Source organism: Rhinolophus sinicus, chromosome 1 (genome assembly GCF_057876585.1).
Source record: "Rhinolophus sinicus isolate RSI-liver-muscle chromosome 1, RSI-T2T, whole genome shotgun sequence".
Taxonomy (NCBI): Eukaryota; Metazoa; Chordata; class Mammalia; order Chiroptera; family Rhinolophidae; genus Rhinolophus; species Rhinolophus sinicus.
The window spans coordinates 76882763-76908756 of NC_142501.1; the positions used below are offsets into that span (position 1 = coordinate 76882763).

The 25994-nt window shown below is 33.9% G+C and overlaps 1 protein-coding gene across 17 annotated transcripts in view; it reads right to left on the reverse strand.

Moving 5' to 3' along the window:
- The window catches only part of PPFIA2 (PPFI scaffold protein A2), a 456741-nt gene that overhangs the window by 85729 nt on the left and 345018 nt on the right, over positions 1-25994 (reverse strand). For all 17 annotated transcript variants that reach the window (XM_074325351.2, XM_074325350.2, XM_088800983.1 and 14 more), the window contains 8 exons: positions 25349-25480; positions 23735-23797; positions 20015-20106; positions 16050-16185; positions 14144-14364; positions 8618-8855; positions 5071-5100; positions 93-223 (listed from right to left, as the gene is read on the reverse strand). In XM_074325351.2, the coding sequence (XP_074181452.1) occupies positions 93-223; positions 5071-5100; positions 8618-8855; positions 14144-14364; positions 16050-16185; positions 20015-20106; positions 23735-23797; positions 25349-25480 (1043 nt within the window). The remainder of the gene's footprint in view (positions 1-92; positions 224-5070; positions 5101-8617; positions 8856-14143; positions 14365-16049; positions 16186-20014; positions 20107-23734; positions 23798-25348; positions 25481-25994) is intronic.

Below are 25994 nucleotides of genomic sequence, written 5' to 3' on the forward strand. Positions count from 1 at the left end.
TACATTGTTAAGCAGTCTATTTGATAACACTGAAAAGAGGAGGAATATTTCCAGAAGGAAAGCATACACTGCAGTGTGCGGGAGAAACATACCTTCGGGCCTCATTGTGGTAGGAAGAAGGGAGGGTATGAGTCATTCTGATGGCTCTAGGGGTAGGGGGAGGAGAAGTTTCACATTTAATTGTTGCTTTATCCTCCCGACCATCTTCTTCCACCACTGCAATCTAGAAGTGAAAAGAATATATTCAGATGAACTCTTTCTAAATTTCAGCTGAAACTGATGAAAATGGAGAATCATTAAAGTAAGTCTACCTGAGTAAATCTAATGCAAAAACAAAACAACAAATCTGGGGCATATAGGTATTACATATATAAATTTACATTATTAAAAAGTATGAATTACGTAACTCTTGAAAAGTGAACACTCCAGTTAAAATTAACATGGACCCACTAAAAACATTATTTAAGAGTAAATAAACATCATAGATCAATATGCCAAGACCATGAAAAAGCTATTTTGGAACTTATTCTAACATGCCAGAATGTAAATGGTATGAGCAAATTTACTAAAAAAATGCATTAGTCAGATTATCATAAGATGGTATCTTTTAAGTGGGGGAATTTTTTATCAGATAAAGTGTTTTTAATCCGTCAAGCAAAAGAAATATATTCCAGGGTGTTTAAAAATGAGTTGCAGTTTATAAGGAAAAAAAAGGCAAACAACCTTTCTATTTAAAAAAGACATTAATAAAAGGTAAAAACATAATTCTTACAAATTGTTTTATCTCAATACCTGTCATGGGAAAATTGACAAAAGCATACAGAAAATCATAAGATAATGGGATGGAAGATACTTCTTCAAAGAACAATTTATTTCAGAATCCAGCACACAAACAAAATAAAGGATAAAAATCATGTCAATATTTCTTATCACTTTCTATCAAGAAATGGGTATTTCCTTCCCAATGGCATTTTTTAAAGAAACAGAACAAAAAATCATCAGATTTGCATGGAATCACGAAAGACACTGAATAGCCAAAACAATCCTGAGAAAAAAGAACAAGCCTGGAGCTAACACACCCTGACTTCAATTTATACCAAGAGTGACAATAATCAAAACAGCATGGTATTGGCAGAAAAACAGACACATAGACCAATGGAATAGAATTGAGACCCCAAAATAAATCCAAATATATATATATATATATATATATATATATATATATATATATATATATGCAATTTGTTGACAAAGAAGCCAAAAACATGCAATGGAGAAAAGAAAGCCACTTCAATAAACGGTGATGGGAAAATTGGAAAGCCACATACAAAAGAATGAAACTAGACTGCTATCTGTCACCGTATACCAAAATTACTCAAAATGGATCAAAGACCTAAACATAAGACCTGAAACAATAAATTGCATAGAATAAAGCATAGGTACTAAACTTACGGACCTTAGGTTTAGAGAGGATATTATGAATTTGACCTCAAAGGCAAGGGAAGTAAAAGCAAAAATAAATGAATGGGACTATATCAAACTGAAATGCTTCTACACAGAGAAAGAAATCATGAACAAAAGAAAGAGGCAACCAACGGAATGGGAGAAGATATTTGCAAACAATACCTTTGATAAGGGGGTAATATGTGAAGAACTCATACAACTCAACAACAACAAAAAGCAAACAATCCAATTAAAAAATTGGCTGAGGACCTGAACAGACACTTTTTTTAAGAAGACAAAGAAATGGCCAATAGATATATGAAAAAACGTTCAACTTCACTAGCTATTAGGGAAATACAAATCAAAACCACAATGAGATACCACCTCACACCTGTTAGAAAGGCTATTACTAACAAAAAAAAGTAATAACAAATGTTGGAGAGGTTGTGGAAAAAGAGGAACCCTGATACACTGCTGGTGGGAATGTAAATTGGTAAAGCCACTTTGGAAAACAGTATGGAGGTTCCTCAAGAATTAAGAATACTCATAGAATTATCCAGCAATCCCTTCTCTGGTATCTCCCCCAAAATCTGAAACCATTTATCCATAAAGATATATGTATCCCTATGTTCATTGCAACATTATTCACAGAGGCCAAATCATTACAACCAAAGTGTCCTTTGTTAAATGATTGGGTAAAGAAGATGTGGTACATATATACAACGGAATATTACTCAATCATAAGAAATGAGGAAATACTGCCATTTGCAACAACATGGATGGATCTTGAGATTACTATGCTAAGTGAAATAAGTCAGATACAAAAATTCAAGAACTATATGATTTTACTCATATGTGGGATATAAAACTGAAAGCAACAACAAATAAGACAAACAAACAAACAAAAACTCATAGACATAGACAGCACTTTAGTAGTTACCAGGTAACAGTGTCAAATATATAGTGATGGAATGAAAACTGACTGGGTAGTGAACACACATTGCAATAGATAGATGATGAATTATAGAATTGTACACAGAACCTATATAATTTTACTAACCAATTCACCACAATAAATTTAATAAAAATTAAAAAAAAAAAAAGAAGAGTTGGTACACACACACACACACAGAAACAATCCAGAGCAATTCTGGAGAGCATAAATTTGTCAGAGATACAGATATAGAGCTGTATTAAAATAAGATTTTTTAACAATCAAGTTAATTGTAGAAAGATATTTTACAATAATGCTGTAGTTTTTTTTTCATAGCATTGTTGTGCATTAAAAATGTATAAAGTGAGAAAAAAACTGTGGAATGTATAGATAAAAGATAAAGTTCTAGAAGTTCTGATTGAAAAAAAAAAGACAATTGATAAATAAAAGTTCCCAGTAAGTCTACAGCAAAAATTTTAAAGCTGTGTTCTCTTCTTATGTCTATGCAATGTGCTGCTTGTTTCTACATTAAGCTATTATGCCTAAATGTGTTTATATATGATAAAGACCTCATGCATTGGAGAAAGTTAATGAAATTGTCTGTGGTCTTGTCATCCAAGTTTAGATTACTCTTGAACTCTTCAAAGTTTAGGTAGGATTCGTAATAGGATTTCCTCTCTCCACCTCAGCTAGCATAGTGCAACCAGAAGAGTCTTGTTTTCAAGAGATGTTTTCATCATGATATCAATGCTATGGAAAACCTTTTCTAAACTCACATCCCATTTAAACTCTGACGTGTGTTTCCAAACTCTTCCTAATATGTATATGTTTTCACAGTTCACGATCTAACCATGATTGTTTTCCACAATTGTTTCTGTTAAGCATGATGATTTCTGCTTCCATGTTTTTTTCCTGAAATGTCTCTTATAAAATACCCTTCTTTCTCTGTTCTCTCAGTCAAACTACACCAACTTTTAAAATATCATCTTTTAAGAACATCATACACAAACCGTTCCTCTGAATAATGCTGACAGCTCACACTATATGAACAAAATTGAAGAGAGTTTGGAATCAGAGATGGATTTGAATCTTAGTTTGTCTTATTTGTTGTATAACGTGCTAGAATAAGTGTCCTCCTCAATAAAACTGAAGTGATAATATTTATTTTAAAGTGTTCTTTTGAAACATAAATGAAATCATGCATGTAATCTCTTACCCTGATATGCAACAATTTTTAGCCGTGGTCTTCTTTCCATAACCTACTTTTCTTACCAATCAGCTATACTCACTGAATTCGCTGAGGCTGAATTTCTGCACACGACCTTCCTTGTGACTTTTTCTCTCTTATACCTACTGAACTTCTTTACATCATCTACTCAGATTTCTTCGTATGTTCCCAGTATAATCCTTTTAAGTTGTGGAAGAAGTCAAAGACAAATAATAAGGGCATGATGCATGATACTCCTTGACACTACCAACTGGTAGTGTCAAGGAGAAGAACTATAGGAAGATAGATAATGGCTCAGGAAAAGAAAAAGAAAATTTCATCAATCTATGCCATGTAAGTATAATATAGGTTCTCTTAATTTAAAAAAAAAAAGTTATGTGGTTCCAGATGTTTTGGGGCATAGGCTGACTACCACATCTTGGTGATGCTGAAAAATAGATTTATGCACTAGATAACATAAGTTGAATATTTGAAATCTTTCCCATTTGGTATCCTGTGAGTCCAAGCTCTGGTGTTCTCAATTATCTAACAAGATTTCATTTTATGAGTCAGAACTGGAGTCTATTTTGTTTCCCATACCCAATGTTTATTCTCTTGATTTCATTACAAACAGGAAAGCAGTGTATTAACCATATTTTTATATTTTCTATATTCTCAATGCAGAGCCATGCAGACCCAGGAGAGACTGCCCCTCCCAGGTCTAGTTAATTCCTAGAAAAAGCAAAACACTTTGCTGCAATATGCCTTCCACATGCAAATCAATCAATCTGGACCTGGACCCCAAACCATCTTCTCTATCTGGCTCTTACACTCCAGGAAGCAATATTGAGCTGCCTTAATCTTCCTAGGCCAGGTATCACATGATTAGAGACAGCCCCTGTACCTTAGAGCCCACTGAAATGATTCAAACCAGCCAATCGTAATCCTACTTACCTTACCTTGCTTTCCTTTCCCACGAAAACCACAATAAAGGCTCCTGCCCATGCTTTCCCCTCACTCTTTCTGCCTCTGGACCCATAGTGTCTTCCCAGAGGCTCTCCATAGAGCGGCATGCCCCGTCCTCTCTGGGAGTGTGAGCAACAACTTATCTTTTCCTGGGCAGTTGTCTCCTGATTTGTTGGCCTTACCATACCCGAATAAAAGTAAAACCTACATTTGAAAACAAGCAGCGCTGTTCTAGAATGGATAGTAAACTATATATTTCTACCAAGAGTGCTCTAAATATTGTGTGGAATATCAGGATACTTAGTTCTCGAATATAATCATTGCCCCAGCAAGCATCAATAATTTTTATTTTTGAGGCATTTGCTCTTATGATCATATTAAAAGAATTAAATAAAACATAAAAACCTTTAATATTAATTGCTGATGCTAATAAAATACTTCAATTAGAGGAAATATAATTTTAAAACTTTCATAGACAAAACCAATATTCAATTAGTAGTCACATAAAAGTTTACAGTACCTTTCTCCGATGTTTCCTTAGGTCACTTGGCTGTGAGTGGCAGTAATAAAAGCAACATAAAACAGAACTAGTTAATGATTCCCATTTGATCATGTTACAAGTTTATAGTATCTGCAACTTGGCTATCTTTTTTTTCCATTGCATTTTTTTCTAAATAAATATGTTTATAATTGTTTGTTAATCATTATAAAAGCACCCCTCCCAGGAGTTACCTTAGACAGGGAACTTCCTACATGGCATGGGTGGGGCCATGTTTCCATGATGGAGCTATGTCTATACACATGAGATATGATACATGGACCCTAGGGGTGATAAAGCACATATAGACTGAGCTAGCCAGAAATAAGTATGGGACTATCTCCTCCTAAGAAAATACAGATGAGAATGAAAAATATTATGCATAAATGAAGATTCCATGCATGTATCTGGAGTTTGCAAACACTCCCTTTGCCCCATCGATTCAGAGGCTTCGGACTCCTTTGGGCAGGCCTGGTGTTTCTGAGGGATCTTAGACTTCCTGGATTCTAACAAGTCTCCCATTCTCAAATGACAAAAGCTCCAACCTCAGTATAACATGTTTCCTGGGCCTGCTGTTTTCTTGTCAATTCTCTTTTACAGAAATTTAAAAAGTTAATTCTTTTGATTCCATATGAACATGATTCACTTAATATTTTTGTTAATTTTTCTTACATAAGTAAAATAAGTTTTGTTAAACTATTCCATTATACTTGACATTTTTGTTGTTATTAGAAAATGGATTGATTTACCCCATCCCATATTCTAACTAGGTATTGCCAGCATATTGTTTATGCTTATAGATTTGTGGTGAGGTAAAAGCAAATACAAGTAAAAGTAAATACAACAAAAACAAACAATCTTTGCAAAACATAAAAAGATATATAATCCAAACAATACAATGTCTATTTTCAGTCCCTAAATTTCTAAATTCCTTTGAATATTAGAACATGGATTATGTCCAACAAAATTATTTTTTCTCCAATATTTTCTACAGGTAAAAGAAAATCAACCCATGTTTCACTGCAACAAATTGAATTTGATGACAAAGTTTTGTTAGGTGATAAGGACTTCCTGCATTTCATGTCTTGTTTTTCTGAGTCAGATTTTGAACATTTTAAATACATTTTAACCCTCAGGAAACACCCTGAGTATTTTTTAAGTACTCTGATTATAGTGTAATAATGTTCATTTACCACTGATTTATTTATGACTAACTGCTTAAGAAAATGCATGAAAACACTGGCATGCTTTACACACACACACACACACACACACACACACGCACATATTCACACACACAGATGTCACATCTAAATATTATAAATATATTATTTTAGTAATATAAAATAACACTGTCCAGGATTATGATGTTAATGTTTATGAAAAATACTTAAAAGGGAAAATACTATGTTGTAAAAATGTAAGTAAATAATAGTACTACAGGAATAATCAGTTTCCTTGCCTTGAATGTTGACTAAATTATGCTCTCTGGGCCAAGATTGTTACTTAACTTTAGTAATAAGTAGGTAATCAATAGATGTAGCATATATTACATATACAGAAACTAAGCCACAGACAATATCATCTTAGTTAATAATATCAGGTGGATGGTTTCCAGATTTCTAAAGTAAGGAGATCATAATGTACCTAATTTTTGCATTAGCATATCTCAGTGCATTGGCTAAAAGTTTGTGCCGCATCTGGGTAGGATTGGTTTTCATTAGTTGGTCTTTTCTCTGATTGGCCATTGTCTATGCTGTCTTTAAAAATATATATTTTTAATATCAACTCTGGAAATTAGCACAGACTAGAGGACTCAATGGCTTAAGGAGGTAAATGTTTCTTTGTTTTATTCTGTTTTTAACATTTTTATTTCACCATTTCTCTTTTATTGACTTTATTGTGTTGAAGTCCCATAACTATAGAGTTTGAATATGGCAAATAGTGCCTCACCATGTAAATAGTTTTCTGTTTCAATTCTCAATTGCAAAATCAAAGGAAAAGATACCTAACCATATATATATATATATATATATATATATATATATATATATATATATATATATAACAGAAATTTTTTGAAGATAAAATAAAAACTAAAAAGTTAATTATTTATAAGGTAGTTTTCCTCTATATATCTATATATAGATCTATATCTATAGATATTTGTATCTATAGATATAGATCTATATATAGATATGTTAATTCTAATGAATATAATTTCTATAATTTTTAACCGTATCACAAATTTTTGCAACATATGCATTTAAAGGTGACATTTAGAAGATGAATTAGACTTCTTTGTTCAGATATTACACACACACACATACACACACACACACACAGAGGCATTGTGCCTTTTTATAGCAGCTTCACAACCTTCTGACTAGAAACGCAATATACATTTCATATTTTTCTGTAGTATCATTAATTTCTCCTCCATTGTTATGTGTTTGTGCCAGATTTATTATGTGTACTATTATTTGACCTGTTTATATTTTAATTAATCTCTATCCCCAAACTGTTCATTTTTAACTAAAATGTTATTGTTTTAATAATATAGTTTTAATATTCATTACAAAACAGAATTTTATCTCTATAAATAGTCCAGAATATTTAAATTTTCATTATTGTTGCTAACTTAACATATTCACCGAAAAAAAAAAGACTACAGTACATGCTTTTGAATTAGCAAATTTGAAGAAAAATAACGCTCTACTTACTAGCTCTTTTGAACATGGGAAGTTTACCCATATTCTCAAAGCCTCAGACACCGGCATTCTTTATCGAGGTAATATCCTCAGAATTTCAAATGTTATCATGAGAATTAAATGACTAAACATCATAGCTTTCAGTAGTCATTACAACCATATTTTTCAGAGTTTGTCCCATATTATTTTTAGCAAGGGGCACTTTGATTTTCTCTCAGTTATGTTCAGGGACTTCTCAATTCAAGATTCCAACATTTCATCCCAAATATAAAGATAAATGAATAAATAATTAAACAATAAAGAAAAGTAAAAATGTTGACATGAAATTCTAAAACAAATTTGAGACATTGCTGCTACTGCTCTTGATGGCTCTTCTTATTAAAAATATATTATATATAGTATAAAATTATAACAGCCTATGCTGGTATACTAAAGCAATTATAATAACTCATTTTTGTTATTTATTCTGTTAAAAAACAACAACAACAACCCTGTCCCAATTTACTTCATCAAGATGTCATCAATAAAAATGTACTTCATGGTTTTATGTCACTCAGATACCTAATGTGATATTTAGATCGCTAGTCTTCCACTTACTATTATTAGACCTTGGGAAAGTTATACCTATGTAAGGCTACATTTCCTCATATCATAATGGGATTGATAACTGAACCTACCATATAGGGTGGTTGTGAAAAAAAGAAAGAGAAACAATAAAACACACAGAAAGCCCTGGACTAGAATAAAACCCAATCAGTGAGAGCAATGTATCATTAATCCAAATAAGGGGCAAAGGTTCTCCGGACACGCCGGCATACCAGTGTCATGACTCCCATGCGATCCATTTCCCTGGCGGGACTTCGAGGGGTGAGCTTTGGCGTGGAGTGTCCACTGGGGGGAGATGAACTGGCCAGCGAAGAAGCTGTCACCGAGGCAGTGATGGAGGTACCTGGGTGGACCCTCGCCAAATTCAAGCCTTCCAGGCTCACACTAGCTACTCTATTCTCAATTTCTTCAGCGCGCAACTCTGTAGATTCTTTTTCTTCCTGAATTAACCTGAAAGATACAGTTTAATTTTGATCCATCATGTGCTGCTATAGTGGTAATTGAAATTCATATAATAAACCAATAAAACTTCTCTGTAAACATTTTCTATCAAATCTCATTTTTTCATCTTTATTTTTTCTCTAGAAAATATAACTTTCAATACTTCCCAGGGAATTCTTGGCTGAAGTTTAGAAAATCTTTCTTTCCAAGTGATACATAATCCCTCCCCACTTTCAGTTTTACCCTCTTTCTACACTATCACCTGATAGAATTTTTGTTTTTAAATCTTGCCTTCCTAGTTAATTTCTGCCACTAAGCTTACATTTTTTTTTTTTCTTTTTAAGATTTTATTGGGGAAGGGGAACAGGACTTTATTGGAGAACAGTGTGTATGTACTTCCAGGACTTTTTTCCAAGTGAAGTTGTCCTTTCAATCTTGGTTGAGGAGGGTGCCATTCAGCTTCAAGTTGTTGTCCTTTCAGTCTTAGTTGTGGAGGGCGCAGCTCAGCTCCAGGTTCAGTTGCGTTGTTAGTTGCAGCTCACCATTCCTTGAGGGAGTGGAACCGGCAACACTGTGGTTGAGAGCCCGCGCTCCAAGCAACTGAGCCATCTGGGAGCTCAGCGGCAGCTCAGTTCAAGGTGCCGTGTTCAATCTTAGTTGCAGGGGGCGCTGCCCACCATCGCTTGTGGGAGTCGAGGAATCGAACTGTCAACCTTGTGGTTGAGAGCCCACTGGCCAATGTGGGAATCGAAGTGGCAGCCTTTGGAGTTGGGAGCATTGAGCTCCAACAGCCTGAGCCACTGGGCCAGCCCCTAAGCTTACATTTGAACCCAGGTCCTGATAAATGAGACTTTTAGAAACTCAGATTCCAACAAAGTTACTGAATCTTACCTCCGACCCAATAAAAAAGCATAACTGAAAAAAATCCCAAATAAATGGTCAGTCACAATTATCATTTGACCAAATAACACCCTGAGTCTTTTTTTAGCATTAATACCTATTTAGCTAAATTGCCTTTAAATAACCACCAGGTAATTTAATAATGTGGAGATGATTGGTAAATATAGGTAGGTAGGTAGATATGTAGGTAGGTAGGTAGGTAGGTAGGTAGATGATAAGAGTGCTAGATAATAAAAAAAAATTAAACTGTCGCTGTAAAAACCTTTGACAAGAAAAATCACCATTACTCTTTTTCTTTAGGGACAAACTTCGAGATTGTGTATAAATTAGTGACATAAAGACACAAAGAATAAAGAACTTTAGCTGGGTTGCATAAAGTTTCTATTTAAGTTGAATCTATATATATTTTATATAGTATGTATTACACATAATGAAACTGTGTACCAGTAGAGTTTTCTTAATAAAAGGGGATAGAAACCTCTCCTGACATATTTTCCTCTTAATTACAAATGGCTTATTGTGATCTCCTATGACACACTGTCCTTAATTTCAAGGTTATGATCATGGCAAAGGTTTCTTTTTCCATATATGCTTTGGGAGACAATTTAGCAATTTTTTGCAAAACTAAACATAACCATGTTCCTTAATATTTACCCAAAGGAATTGAAAATTGACTTTCATTCAAAAACCTGTGTATGAATGTTCATGGCAGCTATATTTAAAACTGCCCAAACTTGGAATCAACCAAGATGCCCTTTAGTAAGTAAATGGATAAATAAACCATGGTAAATCCACACGCTGAATTGCTATTCAGCACTAAAAAGAAATGGGCTATCAAGCCATGAAAAGACGAGGAACAATAAATGCGTATGACTAAATGAAAGAAGCCAATCTGAAAAGGCTACAATTGTATGATTCCAACTATATGACACTCTAGAAAAGACAAAAATATGGAGACTGTAAAAAGATCAGTGGTTGACAGGGGTTGGGATGGTAAGAGGCATGACTCAGGCAGAGCACAGTGGGTTTTTAGGGCAGTGAAAATACTCTGTATGACACTATGTGGGGACAGAGCCAGGAGTGCAGTTTCCAGGCTCTTGGCCTCACATGGAAAGGTGCTGGCTCAGGTAGTAAATGGCCATCAACTGTGATTAGATGGCCATCAGCTGTGGCTAGTTGGCCGTCAGCTGTAACCAGTGAGCCATTGGCCACTAATATAACTGCAGTGGCTATGCTAGCAGAAAATGGGGGCTAGCAAGAAGATGGTAGCTGAGCTAGCAAGCGCGGATTGAAGTTAGCAAGTGAGGTGGGTTGGCAGACAAGCGGATGGCGGGTGGCGGGTGGCGGATGTGTGGCTCCTGCTTCCTGTGTCTCCAACCCATCCACCAGCGAGACTATAGTGGTATGACTCCTCTATCTATGGCTCTGTCTGTGTTCCTTTTTGGCCTCACCATGACCTGCATTCTTATGTGGGGAGAGGGACCAGAGACCCCGCATGACACACCATAATGATGGATATATGTCATTGTACACTTTTTCCAAACACATAGAATGTACAACACCAAGAGTCAACCATAATGGAAACTATGAGCTTTGGGTGATCGCAATGAGTCATTCTAGGTTCATCAGTTGTAATAAAATTACTGCTGTGGCAGAGGATGTGGCTAACAGGGGAGGCTAGGCATGGGGTCGGGGGGGTTATGGGAAAATCTCTTTACCTTTCCCTCAATTAAATTTGCTATAAATACTAAACTGCTCTAAAAAATTAAAGTCAATAAAAAAATAGTAAGAGGAACATTTAATCTTAATTATAATTTTTTACTTACACAAAGGATATGAATTCTGTTACTTTGTTTTATTTTCATGGGTACATTTTAACTTAGCCAAAGATCAGAATCCCAAAGGGAGGCTTTGTCAAGTAACAGAGTACAACATCAATAATGTGCTTTAAACACATAAACACATTCCAGGGGAAAGATTGCCTCCTCTTCATAAAGAGGAGGAGAAGGAGGAGGAGAAGAAGGAATTTCATACTTTTAAAATGATTGGTGGAAAATGACTCCTTCAGAAAATGTGGTGAGGCAATGTGGTTCTGCTGGACAAAACATTTATAGTTATTAATTCTAGTATTCTATTAATTTAAAAGAGAGTCAAAACTAGAAGAACAGTTGAGTAAGAGGCAAATCAAAGTTTAAACAAACAGGAAATTTAATGCTTCCCAGAAGTTCAGTTTATTTGGAAAAAAATAAATGGCAATCCATTGATCTTTGACTCCTAATGTAAATATGGAAAGCAAAGAAAATAACATAATAGAATGTCCAGTGTGTTAGGGAGAAATTTCCAGAGGAATCAGACAGAAGGCTGAGAGGCTAAATAAATCTACAAAAGTAAAGTAGGGAAATGTAGCTAACTATAGATAAACAGATTAATGAATGTTGCAGTGGCAAATGAGTTTGAAGTCATTTGACCGCTCCCTTTAAGAGAATCAGTAAACTGAGAAACCAAAAGAAAAGAATTTTTAAAATTATTTTGTAAAATAATTAATTTATGTAAGAAGAAAAATCTTAACCAGAGAAAAATTCTGGTTATTGTAAGCATATTACCATGGTTTATATCAAGGTACTAATTCCTTTTAAATGTTGCTATATATTCAAATTGTATGTATTTCCTGATTTCTTACAATCAGCAACTACATTAATATACATTAAGGGTAGCAGTAATGTAACATAGTGAAGGACAATAGTTTGAATTCATTATTTGGGTAGCAATTTAGTTTATGCCAAGATTGTGCCTGGGAATTACTATCCTAATATAAGCAAGCTAACAGTCCTTGGAGGGATACAGGTTGTTATTGAGGGTGTGTGTATATATTTTTGGTGAAAACAAATATCACAAGGATTTAGACCTGATTTCTAATCTATTTAGTAAGTGCAACCATTAGCTGCATAGCATCCGAAACTATTACTTAGTTGGAATTTCTGTTTTATATTCTTTTTTCTATTTATAGTAATCAAATAGTTATGAAGCACTTTCTATTTATCAATCAAAGTGCTCAATTCTGGAAATAAAACAGTAGAAAAACCAGATGTGTTCCTTTCTCTTATATAACTTACAATCTAGTGAAGGTAAAGAACTGAAGGACAGAATTGATGGAGCTGTTCAGAATAAGAATAAAGTAGGTGAAATGTTAGGGCAGAACAGTGTGGATTGAGCAGAATGTTCCAGAAGAAAGGAACAGCAACAACAAAGGAGATAGCATGGAACATTCAAAGAAGTGGAAGTCATGTATAGTGGAACATGGAGTCAGACAGGTGAATGGTAAGAGGTGGGTGGTGCATTGCAGACGACCTGAAGGATTTTGATCTTTTTCTTGAGAAACTGAAGCACTTGAAAAAGCACATTTGGGTTTTAGAGAGTCTGCTCTGGCTGTAGTGTTAGTTTGGATTAAAAGGGAACCCAAACACTACAGAGAAACCAGAAGGAAACTATTACTGTCACCCAGAGGAGAAACTATTATAATGTGTACATATGGTGGACAGTGGAGAGCTAGGTAGATTTGAATCAGAATAGGAGGTCAACAGATTTAACTAGATCGGGAAGAAGACATAAAGGCATTGTTCAATACAGTAAAACTGTTCATCAGTTGAAAAAACAAGCATAGCTTCCTGATGTGTGAAAGAAAACAAATCCCCCTGGCAGAGTAGAGTTCTTTCTTCACAGGGTTTAGTCAAATTAATGATTGAAAAAGACTGTGGATGTTACTGGGCTTCAAGAAAGTACAAAAGTTTAAGTTATGTTCTATAGTGACAACATTTCTCAATATTTGAAATGTTAATTTGTGTAATTTCAATTCTATAATATTATCTACTCTTTTGAAATCATCTGTTCTCCAGATACTGTGTGGTGATACTAAATTTTCTCATATCTACTTCAAAATAATTCAGTCATAGTTAATTTCACTCCAATGTCTAAATACTTTTAAGGAGCTGGCTGCACATTAATTTGCATGCTATTTCATACCTTTACTGCAGTGTTAAATGTACCTTAAGAATATATCTTATCACCACAGATACCATTTAAATAGTACATTTTAATTTAAAATATGCTTCAATGTTCATTGAAGATTTTATCTTTACCTCATTCTTTTATTGCCCTCATTTCCTTAATCTGTATGTTTCATGTATGTTCCTTACAAAGGCTGTGCTAATTTTATATAGGACATATACAGACATCCTGGGAATCTAGTGAGAATGCACATTCTTATCAGTGGGGTGAGATCTGAAATTCTGCAGTTCTAACACCCTCCCAAGTGATGCCAATGCTTTCAATCTGACGATCACATTTTTAGTATCAAGGTCTTCTAATCCCTGGACACGATCGATAATAATTGAACTCACCTGATTTCTTTGTTGATGGCATCCAATTGTTCCTGAAGCATCATGGCTAGAGTCTGGGCATCAGAATGACCACTTGGAGAGAGAAGATCCATTGAGCTAAAAATTGTTTCTCTGTCATCATCATCAATATCAGACATTTCTGTGTCACTTTCAAAAGGGTGGCTGCTTAGTACTCCAATTTGTTGAGTTCTATTCCACTCATGATCCCCAAGAGATTTTACCTGAATGGTAAATGAACAATTATAGCATTCATCACATTGCTCATTTTCAAAGCAATATTTTGAAAAACAACAAAAAAGCACACATGCTTTCATAGCTTACTTGGCAAAAGACGAATTGATTGTTAACATTTCAATGTATTAGTTCAATAAAATAGTTCCATGGCATTTTTAAGTTATGGGAGGTACTTACTGTCAGCATAAATATCAAGATTTTGATAGAAATACAGGTGATAAACATCTTCATGGTTTCTAGTTCAACCCCAAATCAAGGTAACAATTATTTAAAGCATTTATTCTTGCTTCCAAATTAATGGTTTCCATTGACTTGTACTAAAGCATTCCCATTTCGTGTACTAAGTATAATTACTCCTACCTACACTTTCTTATTATAGACTGAGACTACAAATATTATCTATCCTATGTCATTTACAGAGTTTCTAACAAATTATTATTAAAAAATATTGCAAAGTTATTTAATTTCATCTCTACTTCTCTGGTCACTTAAACACCTCATTAATGTTTTTAAAGCCCAAGACATAAAAATTTACATAGCTATGTTTTTAATTGATATAAATCATTATATGAATGAAAAGTCTTAAGTAACCAACAGACCAGTGTTTTTCAAGCTGTAATCTGAAAGTATGAGAAATTTGGGAGATCCTAGAGTCTTCTGCTTTTTAAGAAAATGTTTTTCATTTTTGTGATGATGTAAAATAATTTTGGAGGGAACCACATGCTATCGCCTTGTGTATTTATTTAAGATTTGAGGACCTAAATTAGCATTTGTGTTACAAATTATTTTGGGACTAACAGCACTAATTTAGTTGTCACATAAAAATGAGAAAATAACTAATATGAACTGAATTTATTCTTCATTTGTTCATTTATTTGTTTTTCCATTCAAAAGATACTGAATGCCTACTGGGAGGGATTAATTTATACATGACACATAGGTAGGTGCCATTTAAAAACTATAGGGTGTTAAGAGCCTGTGTGCAAATAAAGACAAGTAGGTTATGTGGTATTTTGGACACATAAAAGTGATTGGAAAGAGCAAAATATACTTAGGCCACAAAAGAAATATATTACTTCATTATAAAATGAAACTATATACTTAACATGTATAGCTTACAAATTTTAAGTTATTGAGTGAATGAAAGGCTGGCACTGTAGTTGATCATGAACAGTTCTCTACAAACACTTCAACATCTATGTACATTTTCCTCGGTGTTTTTAAAATAGCGATTATATTTCATTTTAATTAACAATATGAATGTCGTTGCTTCGGTGCCCAAGAAAACCAAAAATCCATTTGTTTGGCAATATAGCATAATGGATAAATGCATGAATTGGAACACATACAAACATAGGCTCGTGTTTTGATTTTATTCCTGGCTGTGTTTATTGAACACTTAAAATTTCTGGGCTTCAATCTTTTCATGTCTGAAATTAGTATCAAAATAGTACCCAATTCATAAAGTTATGTGAATAAACACATGGGAAATGGTTAGTTTAACTTTTGGCACATAGTAGGGTTTTTATGTTATAGTTTTAAAAATGTGTCCTATGTCACACTTCAAACTAATAAAAATGCTAGTATTTGAATTATCTCAGTATTAAAATTCTATCCAAAATGGAATAATGTTTACTTAAAACCGTAAGAGACTGGAAATGAAAAGTTTCACCTTTGGCTCATCTCTTCGCACACCCATGCGGCCTCTCCTTGGTCTTCTTATTACTTTAGTTGCTCTATAGTCAGACTGGCTGTCCACTAGGGATCCAACTGAATACCGCAACTCAGCTGAGGTATCTAGATGAGTCCTGAAAAAAAGGAAAAATATTAAACATACCCAATCTCCAAAATTAACTTACCAGCGAATCACTATTGACTGCTTAATTGGCAGGAAAGCATAAACCCTCAAGGAAATATACACTTCAAGAAAGAAAACTGATGGATTGCCATGACTCTTTGAGGTCTCTTCAAAGGCTTCTGTCAGAAATTCCATTCTCAGGTTCATTCCTGAAGGGTAAGTGCACTTTGTCTTTTTAGAATACAAGAAGCCTTTCAGTTCACTAATTATCATTTTCAAATGCAGTAGTACAATAAAACATGTTAAGATTGATAACCAAGATCCATTGGCTTAAATTCTGGCAATTCTATTTAGTTTGAGCTGTTTAGTGGATATCCCAATAAGTGCTTTTTGTGACTGTATTTGTTTTAACCTAACAGTGTAAGTTTTGGGGGTACCTGAATTCATTACTTTGCAATTATTTATTTTCAATTTAGGAATTAAACAAAATGCCTAAAATCAGATTAACCCAAGGTTAATAATCTTATTTTTTAATAAAATAGGATATGCCACCAAAACAATTTTTGAGCTTTTAATAAGGGCTTTATTGTGAATTAATCATATAAAAAACTAATCAACAAGGCCACATGCAAAAATGGTACAAACTTCAGTTTTCATCTATTTGGCAGAGCATATAAGTTTCATGAAGACAAATACATTTTAGTCACCATTATATGCTGAAGAAGGTATTGTTAGCATGTAGCAAGCACAATAATCTAGCTCAGAACATTCTAGGTGCCTTTTATCTGGCTGCTTAGGGTAATGTCTCTTTGGGCATCAGAATAGCGTGTCTAAAATTATAACTCATAATCCTAGAAGTACTGTTTTTTGTTTTATCTCTCAACTCCAGTTTATTTATTAAAACATGAAACAAAACACAGGTCTGGTCCCACTGATAACTTGCTTAAAACTCAATGTCCTTACCAGGCTACAATTTGGGCCCTTTTCACTTTCCAGCTTCCCTTCCAGTTACTCTCAGTCTTCCCCTTTCCATCTCCCTGTACTGACCTTCTTTCTTTCTTTCTTTTTAATTAAAATTTATTGGGGTGACATTTGTTAGTAAAGTGATATGTAGATGATATATTACAGAACTGTACACTTGAAACCTATGACATTCTTTCAATTATTTCAATAACTCACACTTTCTTTCACTTCTGGCCCTTTGAAAACAGTCTCTTCTTACATTTATATGCTTAACAGTCTTAAAATCTCAGTTTAAAGTCCCATTGTTATATACTATTCTCGCTCCCCATATTCCTTTCATTAAAACGGTCCTCTAACTATTTATGCCTGTATCTTCCCACTGGAACATGTCTTCTTCATCACCATCACCAGTATGTCCACTGCTCCAGTGTCTGGCAAGTAGAAAGTTCTTGAAATAACAAAAGATCTGAGCCAACACCAATTGTAGAAGAACCCATTACTTGTACTTTATCTAGAAAAGTTACTGCTCACCTCTTTCCTTTTATTCAAGTCTGTAAGTTAGTTCTCTGACAGAAGTCAAAGGTAATATTTCTATACATTCAATTTTTAATCATTTTTGTGTACATTATTTTCAGAGGCACTTGGAGGTCTAGGTTACAAGTTCATCTACATTCACTAATTTGTTTAGACAAGGAACCACGTAGTTTTCCCTCCTGAATCTCCTGAGACTCTTGCGCATAATTTCCCGAAAGAACTTCTATAGGAAGTCACATATGAATTTCTCTTAGAGTAAACCTGTTAGTCATCCCTCTGTTTCTGGAATGTCCTCCGTCATCCTTCCTAATAATCCACATCCTACCCTTTCTTCAGAGTTCAGCCAAATCAGGCCATCTCCAGACACTCTGGAACTTATTTTACTTTCTTCTCAGGTGAGATACTAGTAGAGGTTATGAGTTATTGATAGTCCCTAACTTTTAGTTCATCTCTTCCTAACTTCTTACCTGTAAGATCAAACACAAGTAGATGAAGTTCTCAAGCACCATGTTTTCATTATTGTTTCTTTCTTAATTCCGTGCACTCAGAAGCATGGGTGTTCAATAAATAATTGCTTTTAATAAATATTCAGTTTTTCTGTAACATTATAAATTCCATAAGTTTAGCTATCTTAATTAATACTTCCTAGAATACTTTATACTTAAGATGTTTTTATGGTTTACAAAACTCTTTGCTCACTTGTCTCATTTTATCTGCAAAGTAAGCTTGGGAGACAAATAGTATTTTTTATATAATTCAGGTAAAATATATAAAAATTAGAATCTTAAGGAAATGAGTGTTCCAAAATCAAACAGCTACAACTGTATGTCTGAGACCTAGGTATGTAAGTCTTATTATGCTTGTTCTAGTGTTGTTTCTACTACAGTCCACTGCGTCAGAGAAAAATTGTTGTGTGTGTAGTTCCTTTACTGTGGATAAAGGTCACATTATTAGGTGGCTCGTGTGACTCACTGTGGCGATGAATGCTTAGATAACATTCCACAACTCCTCATTTCTGTAACTGCAGGTCAAAAAGATAATGAAATGGCCATTTGGTCCTAGTAAAATATCTTTAATTTGTTGACTGAATAATGCTCATTCTATGTATTTACTCCTTTGATATTCTATCAGCTCTTTTTCTCCTTCTTCATCATCATCACCATCATCATAATCACCATGTGAACACATTCAGTTCAGATACATGTTGGAATAAATCTTTTAAAAATTATAATGTGCATGATTTTCTAAATTAAAGACCTGCATGTTTAAAAAAAATTGGATGTTTTTATGACTGCAGAACTCTGTTTTTTAAACTAAACTGAAGATAGAAACACTCAAAATAATGAGTGTTTCTTTAATACTTACACTGAAAATATAAGCTCCTTTAGGAATTTTTGTTGTTTAATTTGGATTTTTCATCTGAGCTTTACCAGATATTCATCTATTCATTCAACAATATCTATTGAGAGCATACTACATGGAAGTTTTGTTTTTGTTTAATGCTGAGATTATAGCAATTAAAAAGACAACAATTCCAGCCCTTGTGGAGCTAATATTCTTCAGATAAGCATCAGACCACGAGAAATGAACTTCTAGAAATCTATGGTGGTCAAAGTTTGTAAATAGCTGATATCATTGTATTGCCTAAGAAATAAATGATCAAATGAGTGAGTCCTTCTAGGGTTTCTTATCAACTTCCAACAGAAGGCTCTAAGTAGCAAAGAAGAGTATATGTGAATCTGAAATAAAATTATCTATCTATCTATTTATCTATCTACCTATCTACAGAGTAAACAATCATCTAATTTATTCTTTTTTTAAGATGAAGTATTGAGTCAAAATAGATGAGTTATGGCTAAATTTATTTGAATATTTTTAACATGTATAATTTCTTCTTACCTCTTTATTTTTAATTACTGTACCAATATAAGTATATGTTAAGTGACCATAGTCAGTGATATTTCTTCAGTAACAAGAGTATTGAAAATATTTCTAACTGTAGAGAAAATGACTGATACTTCTTCCTGGAATGAGATGTAACCTCCTTATACACAGTTCCATTTCTTCAATTAAGGTTCTTTACATGAACTTTTATCTATATAATTAAATGTGGAATATTAAAGGTAGTAATTTAAATTTTTATTGCATATCTGCAGCAAGGATTTATAAATTAGAGAATTATTTTTGAGTGTAAAAACTGTCAATTGATAACGAGTCAAAATAGGGCAATTACGGCTGAGCAATAGGAGGTACTTCTTTATTTTATTTGAGGACTTATGATCCATAAGGGCGTTAATATTGATTTTTCGTGACCTGTAGATAAGCTTTTAATTTAATGTTACCTTGATATTGTGGGTTCAATTAAAGAGCCAGTTCTCATTTTCAATTGGTCAAGTTCAGATCTCAGCTTTTCAATTTCTTCTGCTAATCTTTCCTAAAAATCAAAGAAGTGTTACTCAAATGGTATGCAAATGCCAATAATACCAACACTCAATTATGATAAATCAAGCTACCGAGTTTAGTGACTTTTTAAAAATGAGAAACTGATGGATATAATTTTATGAAAGAGTATTAGACATGAGAGCAAAATATGCCTGATTTTCCCCCTTGTAATGAAAATGTGAACAGCAAAATCAATAAAAATTTATCTACGTTCCCTGGCATTCACTAATCCTATATTTCTGCAAACATGAGAATACTAAGGTCATGGCCTTTATGTATATACTTTTATCACTTCAACATGCAGAGTAGAAATCACAGCCATTTTGAGAAAATAAAGAAAAGGCCTTATTTATGCAGTAAGTGAAGAATTTCTATTATTCTAAAAGGGTTGAAGGACACATAGGTGAAGGAGAAAGAAGATAAAATTAAAAGGAGAAGGAAAAAAATCATAACCTAATATGAGTTAGAATTATTAGTTTGATATTGGTACAATTATTTGTGTAGCTGATAATTTTCTCAGATTGGCATTATCAATTTTAGTTTGTAAATTAATGAAGATAAAGGTTGTTTTATAGCCAGCCCTAAAACGCTCATGTAAGCACTTAATTTTTTTTTCTGATTAAAATTTTTATAGCATTATAAATATTCTCTGGCTTTTATATTGCTGTTTCTTTCCCTCTCCAAGTGGCCCATGCTAGCAATTTTATTTGACTCATACTTCTTTTCTCACCACACTTTTTTTTTCAATGTAACCTTTGTAATGTCTCTCTCATCTGCCCTTTTTATTCTTAATACAACCATCCTACTCTTTGTCCTTTTCACCTCTTTCCTGAATTCTTTACCAGCTTCCCCAGAGGTGGTGCTTCCTTTAATCTTTTCCCTACATATTCTTTTGCTAGATGTATCAATAAAAAAAAAAGTATGATCAAATGAATCCTTTGCTTAAAAATATTCAACATTTTCTTACTGTATTTATTAATCCATTTGTTATTTCCACAAATATGCATTAAGCACCCCTTGTGTGCTTGGCACTTAAGATATAGTAATGAAGTAACAAATTTCCTGCGCTCATGTAATTTACAATCTAGTAGAAAAGGCAATAAACAAATAGCGTCTTAAGAATGCTGGTAAGGAGAAACTAGGAGAATCATGGAAGGACTCTCCAATAAAGTGATATTTGAGTAAGGACATGGAGAGAAGAAACGAGTTAAAAAAATGGGACTATCTTAGGAAAAGGCATGGCAGATAGAAGAGACAGCAAGTGCACATGCCTCTTAGTGGGTGTATGTTTGGTGAAGTAGAGAACAAAGGGCCAGTGAGGCTGGAATGGAGACGTTAACGAGGAAGGCAGATAGGGGTTGGATTTAGAAAAGTGTGGTTTCAGGGTTTCGGAAGGGTAATCCTGTAAGGCCTTGTACCCCTTTAGAGCTTTTGGTTTTTACTCTGAGTGACACAGGAAATGGCTGGAGGATTTTTGAGCTGAGAAGTGGCATGACCATTCAGACAGCTGTGAAATGGACTGCTGAATGGGATGGGGAGGACATAAAATTATTAGTGGGCTTCCAAAAAACACAGACAAGTGACTTATAGCTTAGACAACAATGGTGCTAGGGAGACAATGGCTGGAATTTGGTTATATTTTGAAGATAAAACTAATAGAACTTGTCATTAGACTGAACGTGGGGTATGACATAAAGAGAGGGGTTAAGAAGGACTCCGAAATTTTGAACCTGAGTAACTAAGAGAAAGATGTTGTAATTTACTGAGAAGACTGCTGGTGGTAGTGCTCAGGTGAGGGGGTGCCAGTATTGGTGGGGTGGGGAGGGTACTGACTTGTTAAATTTGAGATGCCTAAGTGTCCAAACAGAGATACTAAGTTGGCTCTTGAAAACATGAACTCCTTCAGAGGAGAGGACCCAGTAGGTGATCTAAATTTAGAAGTGCTCAATTTAAATATGGTATTTAAACCCATAAGATCATGTGTTCACCAGGGACTGAATGTAGAGAAGAAATCCGAGGACAGTCCTAAGAACTTCACGATGATATACAAAACCACTGAAAGCAGAGGCTGAGTGTACAGGGGATTTTGCTGATAATGGACTCTAAGTTATAGACAACTGAGTGGAAAATTAAGGAGTTATAGGAAATGTGGTGAGATGACGAAGTGGGTTTAGCTGTATGAGATGATATTCAGAAATGAAGTATGACCTAGGCTTTGCTTTTTTTGGCAATTGCCATGAACAAGGATGTGAGCATGGAATGATTAGTACTGCTGGTTGCTTAGGCAGATTGTTGATGCTACGAGGCTTGGGTAGGTGGGGGGTGGGGATGGGTTCTGGGGATCTCGCCAGGAGAACACGGAATTTTGGATAACATAATCTTGCATAACAGGATCAAGTCCAAAACTCACAATCTGGTCAAAATCTAGTTCTTTACAAATATACCAGTCACAGCAAACTTCTGGTGATACAGCAAATCAACTGTTTTTGTTTTCTCTGTGCTATTACATAGGCTCTGTCCTCTGCCCTACCCTTCTCTATTTAAGGTCATATCTGCCTTCAAGAGCCTGATGAAATGTCATCTCCCCCATGAATTCTCTTCAAAGAGAATTCAGTGTTATCTTCTAAATGCCGCAAAACATTGCTCTAGTAGATCTATCTTTCGGGAGATGGTGTATACACTGACCGTGGGACCAAATAGTTATTTTAAAATTAACATCATAATATATAACATTCAGTAGGGGTGAATGTACAATTGTTCACTCTTCTTCATTCTTTTATTTTTTCCAGTACCTTCCATATGTTGCACTGTTGCTCCTTCCTTCCTTCCTTCCTTCCTTCCTTCCTTCCTTCCTTCCTTCCTTCCTTCCTTCCTTCCATTTTTCTTTCCCTCCCTCTTCCCCCCTTTTTTTCTCTCCCTTCTCTCTTTCCATACCTTCCATATTCAAGCACCTCAGTCATGCTACATGCATTGTATCTGAAAGGCCTGCAACAACACTGTCCTACCTTTCCATAAAGTTTTAGTCAAGTCTCACCTCCCTGAAGCACTAATGTATGGTAAACTCTCCTACCTGTAGTTCTTATTGCTTATTTCATTCATTTGACACTTGGCATCGGCTATCCTGCAACTGATTGCTTTGTCAAAGTTGTGATCTTTCTCTTCAGTTAGATTTTTCAGCTATTTTGGAACTAGGATTATGTTTAAAAATATATAACTTAGCACAATTCTTATCGATATTAGGTATTTAATACATTTCTGCTAAAACGTATCTAAAATTAGACACAAATTAGTACACATATTTTAATTCCATTTATATAAAGCACAAAGAAGTCAACATTTTTTTCTGTAAGAAGTCAAAATAGTGATTACCCTTTATTATAAGAGTAGTGATTGCATGTTAATCAGAGGGGGTTTTTCACAGTGTTGATATTTAGTGTGTTTTGCTTGTGAAAATTCATCAGACTCTCCCTATGTATGAACAGTTTTTGTATATATATTTTAAAAGCTACATTGTTTTAAAACACAACATCCTAAAATTATTTCTTATCAAATGTATTTTGCAACAAAACATTCACCAGTGCAAAACAGAAAAATGGGCAAACTGTAAGTTTCCATGATACCTTATCATGTAAAGATTCTTCCAGATTCTTTCTGAAAGTTTCAGATTCTTGAATTAAAACATTCTACAGAGAGGGGAAAAACAAACAAACAAATAATTAAAAAACTAAACAGAAAATAATTAAGTATGTGGACTTATTTTTTTCATCACTCCAGAATTGTCTTTGATTTCTTCCTTGGAGTGACTATTTCTTGATTTCAACATAATCTGCAAACATGACACCTTAACATTTTGAGAAGTATGTAATTTAAATGGGATACATTATTTTGTAACACTGGAATTGACAAATGGAATTAATATCATCTTTCAAGCTATTTCAGCTTGCCTCTTCTCAGTCTTTTAAAAATTTGAAATAATTAGGTTACTCTTCAAATGAGAAACAATGATTTATAAGCTAAATCTCAATCAGAGGTGTTATTGATAAAGAATTCAGAAGGAGTGATTTCTATTACCTGAAGATAGAAAAAAATGATCAGATCATATTCTTAAAAGTTCAATTTCTGGACTTCTATTTCAAATACGAAATTAACAATTTCTATGATGGTTAAATTATTAAAGAAATAAAAATAAAATTTCAGCTTTTTAAAAAACTAATGTTACATATCATGGCTTGTGGAAATAAGCTGTATCATAGATATTTTTAAAAATCCTTGCGGTAAAAGTATCACTGTTGTAAAATCTTTTATAATTTTCTTATGGTAATACAAAGCATAACTTAAGATAATGCATTCTTTTCAAATTTAAACTAAGAGTGTAGTAATTGGCATAGTGGCCATGCATTTAGAGTTAAATTGAAAGAAGTCATGCCTTATGACTTCCTAATGGGTAAATTAATAAAAATACCCTAACATTTCATTGAAATCATTTTCCTATTTTGGTTTATTGTATGGAACAGAGGAAAATATCTAGCTTGTGTAATGATTGGCATTTTAATCTACATTTCCAACGTGATTTGTACACCTGAGTTTTTGCCCCTCCCTTAGTTTATAGTCTGGGATTTGTAACCAGCTCACATAACTCTTGCTGGTCTGGTAGCTCCTGACTGTCAGCGAGACATATACAATTGTGAATGAAATTTCAGCCTGCACAGGAAAGCTTTTTTTGAAACAATGCAGCTGAAAATATTGCATTCCTAAATTCTGGAGTGGGATCGACACTATTAGTGATATAAACTCACATTTTGGCTTTTAGACTAATAGAAGATTCAGTTACTTGAAACATTTGCATAGTTTCAAACAAGCCTCCTGCATACCCCAAAATATTTATTTTTGTCTTATCATTCTTTTTTTTACACACCAAAGGATAAATGAAATATTTTCATCACAAATGCGCAGTTTGTTTTAATACATTGTTTTATATGATTATGCTAATATGCACAATTTATATATAATGAAGTATTTTTTATTCATTTAAAAATTGATCTTATACATTTTTACAGAAACCATTCACTTCTAAGAATATAACAGGCTGTTTGTTTGTTTGTTTGTTTGTTTGTTTGTTTGTTTTAAGGAAAGTAAATGGATCATCTGACCAATACAATGATTTAAGGTAGATAACAAACATGATCGTAAGAGCTTTGCTAAATGTTCATGAGATTCCTCTTCTGTCACTTTACCTTCTCTTCCAGAGCTGCCATTCTTTCCTTTAAGTGGAGTTGTAAGCGTTCATTGGATTCCGTAAGAAGTCTGTCCACAGTATCTGATAACCTTTTGTTATGCTCCTCATTCATTTTCTCTCTTTGCCTTGCCTTACATTCAAGAAAAAAATAATACATTTGACATAAAAATCATTTTAAAAAGTATTTGGGTTTGTTTTTATATATTTTTTTCTAGTTTTAAAATTGAATTTATTTTATATCTGATTGTATTGCTAGAAATTTTTTTTCTTTAAAATGCACGGAGCATATCCATAACATTTTAAATGCATAATCAGGAAAGACGTGTTTTTTTCGTAGCCTCTTCAACACTTGTTATTAACTTGTCTTACTGATAATAGCTATTCTAACAGGTGTGAGGTGCTATCTTATTGTGGTTTTGATTTGCATTCCCCTGACTTTGGGTGGTTAACACACAATGCAATATATAGGTGATACACAGAGAGTGCCAGAAAAATGTATACACATTTTAAGAAAGGAAAAAACTGTATTAAAATTGTAATACTCAATATATACAGATAACAAAAGATGAAAACGTGGCTCAAGCAGTAGTTTGCCATAATCAGAAGTGTCTGGACGCTGATGGTAACCACTTTGAGCACCTCTT